At 48.4% G+C, this 12921-nt stretch overlaps 1 protein-coding gene across 1 annotated transcript in view; it reads left to right on the top strand.

The window, feature by feature from the left end:
• The window catches only part of Insc (INSC spindle orientation adaptor protein), a 112119-nt gene that overhangs the window by 66859 nt on the left and 32339 nt on the right, over positions 1 to 12921 (top strand). The window contains exon 7 of the mRNA XM_052763368.1: positions 5625 to 5750. Coding sequence (XP_052619328.1) covers positions 5625 to 5750 — 126 coding nt within the window. The remainder of the gene's footprint in view (positions 1 to 5624; positions 5751 to 12921) is intronic.

Here is a 12921-nt window from a genome sequence, read left to right as displayed (position 1 = left end):
CCACGGGTAGTTCTCATTCCAGCCCTGCCATTAGCTTGTGGCAGGAGGCTGGCCAGGCCCCAGTACCATCAGTCCTGCCTACCTCTGTCAACTGTGGGTTTTAAGAAACTTCCTTGATCTACCACAGTGTCTGGCCTGGTGGAAAAGTAAGCCTGTAGTTCTCATCTCGTCAAACTCCAGTCTGAATAGGCAGCCATGGTGAACTGTTTTTCTCATTGGGTTCCTGCTTCCTCTATTTCCTTACCTCTCCCACTCTCTCCTCAGCTGCCCACACAACTCCAGGCTCCCAATGTAGCCTGGACTCTTAACAGCCTTGGCTGGAAGTTTCAAATATTTGTTTTGATGCTTTGAGCCATACCCCATGATAGCCTCTCTAAGGGAAGCCGTGAGCCTTGTTGAATATTAATGACAAAACAATTAAAAAAAACCAAACCCTTGTCCTGGTTGTTCCTCATGTACCAGGCCCTGGGCTGGAACTTTTTGCATAGCTGTGGTGTTTGATCCACACACATCCTCTGAGATGAGCAACAGTGCTCTGCCACACATAAAAACTCCAGGACTCACAGTGCCTTGCCCAGCTTAAGCTTGAAACCAGATTTTCCTACCTCTGGAGTCCACGTTCTACCATTTTACCAGCTTAACTGATTAAAACTTAGAGTTCTTCTCTGACAGGGCAAAGTCCCTGCTCCAATAGCTCCGTCTCTGTCTCAATCATCATTTCTTCTTTCTTGGCTTCTGGTGCATTATACAACAGATGATTAACTTTCCCTGGGTGTGAGACTGGTAAAAGTCAGGACTGGGAGGCATTGGTGGGAGTGGGGGAGACATGAAGCCTGAGTTTTCTAAAGCTGGAAATGGTCACTGTGATGATGATGATGATGAGGAGGAGGAGGAGGAGGATAATGATGAGGATGAGGATGATGGTGGTGGTGATGGTGATGATGATGATGATTGATAGATAGATAGATAGGTAGGTAGATAGATAGATAGATAGATATGGTAGCATCAGTATTAAAAACAAAACAATATAGCATGAGTGCAAAAAACAGAATCCACTCCAACTGCATAGGCGGGGAACTGAGACATGGGAACCAATAGAAGTTAACTAGGCTGTTCGGCATTGAAGGTGACGTGCCCTTGGCTGTTCTGAACTGTCTCCCAGCAGTGCTGCCTTCCTCTCCCTTTTTCCTTCCTTCCTTCCTTCCTTCCTTCCTTCCTTCCTTCCTTCCTTCCTTCCTTCCTTCCTTCCTTCCTTCCTTCCTTCTCTATCTCTTCTCCCCACTGTACTACTCCTCCATGTCTTTCGTTAGTGTCAGAAGCACTGGGCTATACTTTCCACTTGGTATCCCAATTGATGGACCAGCCTTCCTCAGATGTGTTAAGAGTTGTAATTGCTGCACTCTTTGTGTGTATATGTGCCTTATGTGGTGTGTACGTGTGTATCTATGTGTGCAGCTACACCTGCATGTACATGCATTGGAAAGCCTGAGGCTGATGTTGCTTGTCTTCCTTGATTGCCCCCCCCCCATCTTGTGCATGGAGGCAGAGTGTCTCAGTTCAGAGCTCACTGACTTGGTTAATTTAGTCAGCCTGCTTGTTCTGGGAATCCCTTGTCTCTACTTCCTGTGTGCTGGGATTATAGGAGGAATACCAAACCTACCTGGCATTTATTTGGGTGCTTAGTCCTCACAGTTGTGCACCAATTGCTTTACCCACTGAGCCATCTCTCCAGACCCCATAATTCACATTTTTAAAGAGAGGAAGCAGGTTCTCAGAAGGTCAGGGCTACGCCCATTCATGTGGAGCTGGAATTTTAACCAGGTCTTCTGATGCTGGTCTTCATTTCAACCTCATTGTGTCTGGTCCTTGGGATAGAGTAGACTGGGTGTAGAAGCAGGAGAAGATGCAGTGATGCCTTCTATATTTCCAGTCTAGAAGATGGCAAAATGGGGTCCAGTAGCAGAAGCACCATGTGGGAGTTCAGTGTTGACAACATCCTACCTCAGACACTCAGTAAAGAACTCAACACTGGGATCAATGTGAGAGGTCCCCAGTGGTCTTCCTCATGACACCTGCAGAGCCCACTGTGATCTTTGAGCCATCCATCTGTCCAAGCTGCTCCTAGTTGAGACCTAGGCAGTCTGTCTGAGGTCCATCTTCTGAGTATATCTGGATCCAGACACCCATGCATGAGCCCAGTCCTCTCATGATGGTGGCAACCCCCTCCCCTGCCCAAGCAGAGCACACAAAGTACCACTATGCTGTGTCACAGTCACCCCAGCTCCTCTGTGATTCCTTCCATCACCAGCTACACACCCTGGAGTGGCCCCTGCCAGCATTATGACAGCTCATCCCAAGCTGTCTGAATAATTCATACTGTTATGCATCTGGGCTTCGAGCCCAGAGCTTTCTATAAAATTAAACAAGCCCCAGCCAACAGGGTGATCTGCTAGCTCAGTCAATCCCAGTGTTACCCCAGGAAAAGGGCTGCTGCCAGTCCTGGGTGGGGGCTCTAGGGTGGTCTGTGAGATTATCTGTCTAAACTCCTTGGTAGCTCTCTTTTCTGCTTCTCCTTTTCACATGATCTGGGCCTTTATATACCTTTCATGAGGGGGCAAGGTCACCTTCTGATCAGGAAGCCTTCCATAGCCTAACTCTCACACCACTGGCAAGAGCTAGCACCAGGTCCTTCCATACACACCAGCTCAGCTACTTTTCCTACTAAACAGTTACATAGCATTTTAACCCAAACTACCCAGACATGGATTGAGACCCAAAACCCTTAGCAAGGATCTAGGACTTTCTTCCTTTTATAATTGAAAATGCTAAGGAGGGCATTTTTCACAGGCTTGGGAAAAAGACGTAATGGGGATCAGATGCAAATGCAGAGCTCAGATGGATGTGTGGCCTCAATGCCTTCTGAGCAAAGGAGGCTGCCACAGCCTTCCTGGCTCTGGTCTTGGGTTTTTTAAGAAACAACAACAAACAAGAACCACCCTCCCCAAATCCCAATAATGTTACTAATTCTTTGAGAATTTCACAATGCAACACAATTATTTCGATCACTTTCGCCTCCAATCCCTAACTCTAACAAGACATCTCCAACCCCCTCTCAACTTCATGTTCTTTATTTTTAAACAACCAGTTTGTGTTCCCATATACTCCTGAGTGCGGAGCCACCTTAGTGTGGTGTGGTGGTCTACCTATCAGGAGATAATAGGTAGGTAATAGATAATAATCAGGACACCATCACCCTAAAAGAAAACTGGCTCTCTCCCAGAAGCCATCCATGGCCCTAGCTCCTCAGTTAGGGGTGGGAGCTTGACTAGCTTGATCTTGCATAGGTCTTGTGCAGACAGCTATAGCTGCTGTCAATTCTGAGTGCCATGGTCCCTGATCTTTGAGGGAGTGGGGAATGTTCTATCCCATTTGAGGCTGAGCATTTCACAGAAACTTAGTCTTTGTACATTGACAGGTTGTGAGTTTCTGCTGTAAGTGCCGTCCACTGCACAAAGAAACTTGTTTGATAGTGAAAACCAGGAGCTGCACTGGTCTATGGGTAGGAGGATACATGTTGAGAAGGCAGTTTGAGAGACTAGTACCATGTAGTAGAACAGTAGTTGTAGCTTCATCCCTGGGTCTATGGGCTTCCACCTCAGATTCTATGGCACCATTTCTTCATTGTCTGATTCCAATGTACAGATTTATATATAAATTACCAATTGATAAATCTAATAAAATGATATCTCTGCAACTTAAATGACTAAGTATTAATGTACTTGGATATAAATATCTATCTGTGTATGTTATATTCTGATGGAGACTATTGACAACCAGTGAAGCTGGTGGCAAACAGCTTAAAACTCCTGCTATTCTGTTTCTGTAACTTGACGGTGCTTTGTTGACTGTCTAAGGAAGGTCTTCATGTGGAACTTCCAGATGTACCATGAGAAAATAAGAAAGCAGGGTAAAGGATTATAGATCATGCTAGTCATATTTTTATTCTAATAATGACATGTACTTGAAATGAGAGATTCTGTCTCTCCACTCTACAAACCCTCCCCAGATTAAGGGGTTCCTGCTCTGTGCTCCAGGAACCCTGCCCCGTGCCTGCCTTCTTTTCACTGCATCCCTGCCCAGCTTTGTTCCTGCTTTTAGAACTGTCTACTCTTCCTGCCAAACCATGAGTTCAATATGGGTCAGGACCACGGCAGTGTCTAGCATTAATAAACTACTGTATTTTGAATACATGAATGCATTTGTCTAGGCCCCACCAAAGCAGCCACCCCAGGAGGAAGAAGGGATATAAAGGTTTGTAATCAATGTTAGCTGGAATCAATGAAACATCAGGAGTTAGTAAATACTGCCTCCCTGAATTGGACAATTCATCTTCATCCCTACAGTGGTCAGAAGGAAGTGGTTAGAGCAAGAAGGGCTCCTGAGCCTCTGTTTGGAGTGGAGAGGAGGAAGAGCTGAGATTATTTCAGTGCAGCCAGGCTGCCCTGCAGTGGTCCTTTCTTCCTCTAAAGATGCTCATTCCTTATCCTTTCAGCCAGTCGTGGCTCCATCCCCAGAATGTGGAGGAGAGCCTGGTCCATGATAACTTCCTGATACATTTATGGTATATCATCAAAAAGCTGATGGGATAGTGTTTTGCTGAACTCACCTTCCCATAACATTTTGCGTGATTCTTGGAACAGGTACTAGGACAGTTAGACTCGGGAGTGATGGGCAAGGTTAAAAGTCATTGTCCTGAGGACTTAGATGCCTTGCTCACTCAATGCCACCTCTAAGCACCTTCCAGCCCTTGGAAAAGGGAATAGAGGAGGGAAAGCCAGATGGGGGTGCCAACTTTTGCTCTGGATTCACAGGGTAGTGTTGCTGTTGGTCTGTGAATACTGTGGTGTGTCCCCTGTATGGTCTGCTGGTGCTCTCACTCTGAGCATGGGAGGACTGCCGTGGTGACTACAAAACACTTCTTACGCCCAGATTCCACTGGGGGTGCACACTCTATTGGGCAGTCTCCATGGAATGAGAGAAAGAAGATCCCATTAGCAGTTCCTACTAAAGACAAAGGACTCACACTCAAGAGCTGCATGAGTGTCCTGAAGGCTGTTGTCTCCTTCCACAAGCAAGAGTAAGGGTGACATGGATTTAGGAGAAATTGTTTTCCCCAGCTGGCTTTTAGTAGTTTTTTTCCCCCCACTGCACAGTGGGAATGATTAACAGACCTGATGTAAACCTCCTTTTCTGCCTGCCTTCTGAGGACAAGTATGGTGGCTGATGGAGTGGGAATGGGCACTGAATTCTAGACTCTGTCCTTTTATCTACTACTGCCAGTTTACAGGACCTGTTCTGGTGACTTGGGGCCTGCTCTTCTGGGGGATGAGCAAAAGGGTCTCAATCCTCAACCATACCAAAATGTCTGTTGCTGGTTCCCAAACCCGAGATGTATCTGGGGAATCTCACTTCCATCTGGGACTATCAGGGGTCAGGACTTCATTTTTAAAATATGTGTGAGGAGTACCTCAAAATATGTCTGCTGAGTGAGGGCTGTCAGCTATTATTGAGTCAATCCAGGGAAGATCACAAGGTATGATCATGTGATATTCTCTTCTCCACAGGAAGGTGGGGTTGTAGCCCTCTTCAAGGTCTGCCGGCAGGACAGCTTCCGGTGCATGTACCCCCAGGCGCTCCGCACACTGGCCTCTATCTGCTGTGTAGAAGAGGGTGTCCATCAGCTTGAGAAGGTAAAGGCAGTGGTCTCAGTGGGCTGAAGTCTCTGAGCCAGCTGGTGTTGGAAGCCTGGTGGTGACGTTTGGTCCTCTTCACGTAGCAAGTCTAACCTAAGCCCTTCTTCTGCCAGGCCCTTTTCACATGGAACTATTAGGGACATTGACTGTGGGGTATGGTGAAACTAAGGGGAAAGGGGCCCTGGGCTCTAACCACGAATGACAGATCTAAAGGAACACGAAGCATTTTCAGGCTAGGGTGACAGACCAAGAAAGTCCAGTGTGTGAGACAAACAAGGTCCTGGTAGGAAAGCTGGTAGAGACTGGTTTGAAAGTTTGGGATGGTTGGTCCTTTCATGGCAGGATGCCAGAGGAAGCGGATCCAGATCATTGATGGGTGAAAGTGGTAAGAGCAAGATGCCAGTGGGCATTGTGCCAGTCACTTTTCCATCCTTGTGACAAAATACCTGAGAAGATCAGCTTCTGAAAGAAAGAAGGGTTTAGCTTGCCTCCTAGTTTCAGGCCAAGGTTGATGGATCCTTTACACGGGGCCTGAGGTAAGGCAATGCATTCCAGTGGGAGAGGAGAAGGATAAGCTTGGCTGCTTTATTATGTCCTTGTAGCCACCATGGAGAGAGAGGAAGACAGGGAGAGGGGGGCGGCGGAGATTTTCTTTTGCTTTCATTTCCACTGGGCCTGTCCCATGGGATGGTACTACCCACATTCAGGTCTTGCCTACCAGTTCCAGTCATCTCTGGAAACTCCCTTACAGACACTCCCAGAGGTATGCTTTACTAACTTCCTAGATGTCACCCTAGCCAATCAAGTGGACAGTCAAGACGAATCAGCCAGTAAGCAGGGAGGGCGCCACTCCATGAAGGACTAGACAGCTTGGGTAGGGGAACTGGAACCAGTCCAAGGTCTTGCTGGACCAGTGTATCACAGGGAAATGTGCGGTCAAATAAAGAATTTGGTGCTTTGGAGGCCCTATAGGTGCTTCTGTGTCAGCCTAACCTGGGGCAACATGTCTAACCTTAGATCCTCTTAAGCCCTGGCCAGGTTGTAGGTCTGGGTCTACAGCTGGGTCCTAGGGATACTAGTCTGCAGAGCTGGGGAGGCTGATATTTGAGGGGTTCCCAACCTAATTTGAAGGAAGTGTGGTGAACATTCTTGTGGCTTAAAGCCCAGTGTGTCTCAGGATAGCTGTGGTGACTGTGGGATTTGGGGTGCTCTACATCCATTCCTGAGCATCTGCCTGGAGGAGGAACAGCCCTCCTTCCATCACACTGATGTCCCATAGCCTGAGCCCAGCTACCCAGGTGGTCCCAGCCTTTCCCCGGTTTCTTTGCTTAGGTCTAGACTCTAAGGCAATCAGCCACCTTCCTTCCCACCCTGCCTCTGTCCAAATCCTTTCCTTCACCAGGCAGAGGAGTACGAAGTGCCCTTAGGCAAGGTGGGGGATGAAGAGTAGGTCTGCTTCTTTTACAACTCCTAATGGGGAAGCCATTTGGGTAAGGTTACACAGTGAGAGAGCAGAGACGCTAGTGCTTACTCTCTGAGCAGAATGCTTTCTTCCCACTTGGCTAGAAGCTTTTGTCCCCAGTGCACGCTGAGAGCCCTGAATTGGAGGTAATACGTTAAGGTTAATGGTGCCCGTGCCTGGGTCCTGCTACTCAATGGGCAAATGGATTTGGAAGAGGGAAGCTACTTGCTTGATGGCTTACAGCTGAGGTTGTGGAAGAGCCCAGACCAAATCCTAGATCTTCTAAGACTAAACTGGATATCATCTCTCCCCTTCCCATGCACTGTCTGGATGTGTAAGTGTAGTGTGTATGTGTGTGCACTTGCTTGCGTGGTGATGAGACAGACAAACTCAATGAAGGAAATGGGTTAAGTATGTTAAGCTTATGTACTGCATAATCCACCAGCATCCAGGCTCCTACAAATCTTTCCTGGATGTTGACCAAATGAGGTTTCTTTCTCATCTTCTTTCATTCTGGCTTGCTAGGGCTTGCTGGGGAACATGGAGGAAAAAGTAGGGGGACTGATCTCATCAGACCTCCAAAACAGTCAGTTGCTTAGCTTGGTGAGTTTTCAGGGCAGTGGGAAGAAACCAAGGAAGAAACAGAGCAGCATCTTCATGCTTGGAGCTGAAAGCTGCAGCTATAATGACTGGAGACAGCTCACTGTGCCCATCTGATGCTGCTCAAAAAAAGCTAGGATGCTTCAGCTCACCTTTTCCAGGGCTGGGTTGGCTGAATATCATGTTTGTTCTCTGAGGATGAAGAAAGGGATGCTCATCAATGAGGGTATCTGCTGGGTCCTGACTACTCCAGTGCACACATACCTTCAGTATCACCCACTCACTTGCCCTCTCCTGCTGCCCAACACTCACTCTACAGACTCATTCTTCATTACGTGTCCGTGTGTGCTGGGAAGCCATCTCTACAGTGCAGCAGAGCCCTGTGGACTTGGAGAGGCAGGCTTTCCTTGGTTCTCCACACCGTGAACTTTGAGAACTCACAAGTCACTCCAAGTAACTTCCTGAGCCTCTCGGACACACTTTACTGATGAATGGTCACATTGAAATCTCATGGGACTGTTGTACATGTGGCACTGAGTCACTGGAATCATGATTGTGATCAGGGCAGTGTTAATGGTAAGGGCTTCGGGAGACACTGGGCTCTGGGAGGTTACTGTCTATAGGAGAAAGTGATCTAGCCTGAGAGGGAAGGCTGTCCTAAAGGAAGAGGTGTTAAAGTCCAGTGTGGAGCACCTGGGTGGGACTGGAGCACCAGCCTTCCCCTTTCCACTTCATAGATGGTGAAACTGAGGTTCAGAGATGATGGTGGACATGTGGATGGTTGACATGGACACTAATACATCCCTGGCTTACTCCAAACCCCAGGTTCTTTCTCTCTGCCACCCTGGAAAGATCTGGCCCTTCTGAGATGGGGTCCACAGGGGAATGGCTCCCTTGGAGCTAGGCTCAAAATGTTGGTCAGGGCAGGGGGCGAAGCTGGAAGAGATAAATTGTCAACACCTACAGGTCTCTCTAACAATGCCTAAGGGGTCTTCCATGTAGAGGTCTAGTTTAGTTCAGCCACATGCTCCACACTGTTTGGTACCCAAGATCAGTACACTTCTAGAAGTCAGCCATGCTTTTCCTCTGTCCTTGGCAGATAGTCATCTCTCACTCACTGGTCCTATGCTAGGCTCAGAGGAGACGGTAAGCAGCTTGTTCTAACGGCCAGGAGTGCAGAACCCAGAAGTACAGATAGAGAGGCCTGTGACCTCAGAGAAGGCTCCCTCCTTTCACAATTCCTGGGGAAAGAGAACCAAAGAGCCAGTGCAGACCTGGTCGCAGTAGGTGTATAGAGGTGCTTGAAGGCAGACAGGGAACAGCAGTCTTAGGAGATGCAAAGGACCCTGTGGCTGGCCATTGACCTGTGGGGCTTTGTGTCTCTAAAGAGCTCCATGCTCAGTGAATCAGAGGAGCCCAGAGAGATGGTTGTGTCCTCAGGACCACATTTGGGAGATGACTGGAGCAAGATGACCCAGAGCCCAGAATGGGTTGAGGGCTTTAAAATCACACAGCTCGGTAAGAGCAGAACACCCGACTCTGTTGAGGTGGGCAGGTCAGAGCTGCTTTCCTGGAAGGCTGACAAGGCAGAGTGGCATTGCTGAGGATCGCAGAGTCTGGGGAGGAAGAAAGTGTCCCAAGGAGCTGTTTCCTATCTTCTGATCTTTGACTTTGTCTTCCATGCAAGGAAGTGGAACATGGAAGAGGGTAACATTGTGATGGGTCTCTAGCTGGTACTTGAGTGTGGGACATATCCTGCCAGATGCTGCTGGCTCACAGAATGGGACCAAAGAGGATCAGAACTAGAGGATCAGAGCTGAGCACATGGTCCAGATGAGGAGCCGGGTACCTGTAGAACAGAAATATGCCAGGCTAAGGCCAGAAGGAGTAAGTAGGAGATGGTCAGAGCCCAGTGCTCAGCCAACTTTAGCCAACTCTCTAGACAGTTTTAGAAATTGCTCTTTTAGCCTCAGACAAGAGACAGTCTCACTTTCAGAAGAACATTCTTTCATTTTTACCCCCTACCCTCCCCGCCCTTTTTTTTTTTTTTGTATGTGAAATAAGGAGTTGATTCTCTTTATCCTGGAGCCAAAGGGAGAGTTTAATGAAGATCGATAAAGAAATTAAAGATGAGCAGGGGAAGGCAGAAGCGTTCAATTTCAAGTTGCAGTAGAAAATCCCTAGGGTGTGGGCGGGTGTGGGAAGGGAAACGGCTGCTCTTTTCATGCAGCGGCTCTGGGCTGGATGGAAGATGGAGACAGGGTGGTCTCGGCAGAGAGAGACCCTGGCCAGGGAGAGGTGGGCTGCTCGGGGGCAATGGCGAGGCTCTACTACCTGCTTAGTAGGAGTCTCTCTCCACTGAGCTATGCACCGTTGTCTGAGTCAGAAGTAGCGCATTAAAAATAAATTAACCACTCTCCCCCATCCTTTTTGCCTTTTCTGATTCTACAGTCACTCTTCAAGTAAGTAGGCAGCAGTAGGCACCTCCATTCCATTTTACAGAAGTGCAAGTTGAGGCTGACAAGGTTAGACCGTGGGAGGTGCAGAGCCAAACTGGGAGCCCTGTGCTTTTCCTCTCTCCTTCCTGTGGATTCCTTCTCTCCTCCAAGGTCCCAAAGAGGCCATCGTGTGCCATCCTAGGGGAAGGCAGTTCTGATATTTAAGTGCAGCTGTAGGGGAGAGCAGGACTGTGGATGCTAGGCCTTCTTCTTTCTCCAGAAGCTCTGATTAAGAGACAGGAGTGCTCTGAAAGCAGATCCCAGATACTCCCCTCTCCTCTCCAGGGGCTTCTGTGCGGCTTCCACCCCCATGCCTGACAATGAACTCAACTGCCCTGGGAATGGGCTAGGGCTGAGCAGAGCCTCATGTCCCCTGTCAGCTGGCTTGTTTTGACTGGGGTGTGGTGTGGAGGGTAGAAGGAGTGTGGCTCATTCCTTTCTCTTACAGTCTAGCTTCCAGTCTGTTTCCTAGGGCAGGAATGAAGAGGATTAAAAGGCTCGAAAAGGTGGACTCAAACTCAGCTCTTCCCTGTCCCGGGCCTTTCCTTTGCTTTTTTCCTAGGATTCTGCTGACATGGTGGGCCAGTACTGTCCAGAGGATTCTGTTGACATGGTGGGCTAGTACTGTCCCGAGTGCTGGCGGGAAACTACCCTCTTCCTGAAAATCAGTTCCAATCTGATTTTGAAGAAGGGATGAAGCTGCTTGGCAGCCTGGATACCTAAGTGATTCAGTTGAGGGAGTGGAGGGTGCTCTGTGGGACACCATGTGCTGTACAACAGCGGCCCCTGGTGGACAAGAGCTGCATTGGCAGCCCTGTCAGGTTGCCTAGGGCAGCCTTTTCCTGGAACTGCTGTGACTTCTGGACTCTGAGCCCCAGAGCCAGGGGTTAGTTAGGACCAGAAGAGATATCCTGTGATATATGTGGGGGTGGTGTCTAAAATTCAAGACAACCAATGTTTCTTACAGGGATATCATCCTCCAGGCGAAAGATGCAGGCAGATCTTGCAACCTGTGTCCTAAACCCCTATCCCCGAGGCTTCCCCAGAGAATCAGTTATGCATCTTTTACAGTTAATTAATTAATCATGTATGATAGAGTGATCACATGCACATGTCACAGAGTACATGTGGAGGTCAAAGGACAACTTGTAAGAGCGAGGCCTTTCTTTTCTTCCACCATGTGGGTTGAGGGATTGAGCTCAGGTCGCCAGGCTTAGCAGCTGGCCCTGCTCTGTGTCTTTTGGGCAGGGAAACCCTCCTGTCTCCCAAGTGACTACTGAGCATGCTCCCTGTTGCTCCCTGTTCTTTGGCATCCAGGGCTAGAGTTGCTGTCTAGCTACACTTGTAACTTTGCACCCATCTGAGGCTCATTTGAGTTAACATTGGAGTGATGGTCTTCTTCATGCTTCTAGTACAGTGTGGCACCCCTTCTGTGGGTCTTCTGCTTCTGCTAGGCCATCTTAACTGACTTTTTTCACCTCTGCATGTTGACTTCAAGTTCAGAACCAGCTCTGATCTCCTTCCCAACAGCTCTCTTGCCTCTTCGGTGCTCGTAACTCAGAGCTCTCCCTGGGCTTCCCCGCCAAGGGACACTATTCTGCTAGCTGCTTTGGTTTGCCAAGGAAATGGTTTGCGAATACAGATGTGCAGGTAAATGATGTTTGGGCATGACTGAGGAAATGTTGTTTGGCAATGTAAAGATATAGAGGTGTGTGTGTGTGTGTGTGTGTGTGTGTGTGTGTGTGTGTGTGTGTGTGTGTGTCTATTTGTCTATGTCTGTCTGTCTGTGTGTGTGTGTGTGTGTGTGTGTGTCTGTCTGTTTGTCTATGTCTGTCTGTCTGTCTGTCTGTCTCTGTGTGTGTGTGTATGTGTGTGTGTGTGTGTGTGTGTGTGTGTGTGTGTGTGTGTATGTGTATGCATATGCTGTACATACCCACATCATTCCTACCACCAGTCACAGGGTTGAGGCTACAGGGTCTGTCTTGCAGAGTCTCTGCCAGCAGTTTCAGGACCCTGTGAGAGGTGGAGGCAGCAGATGGATGGGTGGGTGTGGGATATAAAACCTATGAGATCCTTCAATAAGGAAAGAATGACTATAAAATGGTTGAATATCTTCCTGTGAGATATGAGCTCAGTCCCATTTGCACACTGGACACATGGTTTGCTTCAGATTCTTCTCTCTCCCTCCCTCCTCAGATCCTGGGCTCAAATTCCTATATCTCCAAGCAGATGTAGGGGGCTGGTGAGCCAGGTTGAGTAGCCATGTGAGAAAGGTAAGACTAACACAGTTGATGGTGCTAGCAGTGAGGCCCCCTCTCTTGGCTATTGGTTCGCCAACAAACCAGAAGGACATTGCCCAATACCAACGGGAAAGCTTTCTGGTAGCATGTGGAGAATGAACTCAGTATGACACAGTGTGATGTAGGAAAACTAGAAGTATTGAGCTCTATCAGGTGGGAAATCTGGTACCTGTTCCCTTGGTGCGCAAGGGGATGTTCCCAGAGAAGATGCCAGAGAACTTGCAGCCTTCTGTCCCTGTGTCCTCCTTTTGAAAGCTTCTTCCTACCTCTGTGTATGTGGTGACTAGGGGTGAGGAGATGTGGGTAAA

The sequence above is a fragment of the Peromyscus californicus genome, unplaced genomic scaffold (assembly GCF_007827085.1).
Source record: "Peromyscus californicus insignis strain IS unplaced genomic scaffold, ASM782708v3 Scaffold_4__1_contigs__length_199733344, whole genome shotgun sequence".
In the NCBI taxonomy this organism is placed as follows: domain Eukaryota; kingdom Metazoa; phylum Chordata; class Mammalia; order Rodentia; family Cricetidae; genus Peromyscus; species Peromyscus californicus.
The sequence above is the reverse complement of the archived record's forward strand: the minus strand, read 5'-3'. Positions and strand labels throughout refer to the sequence as shown.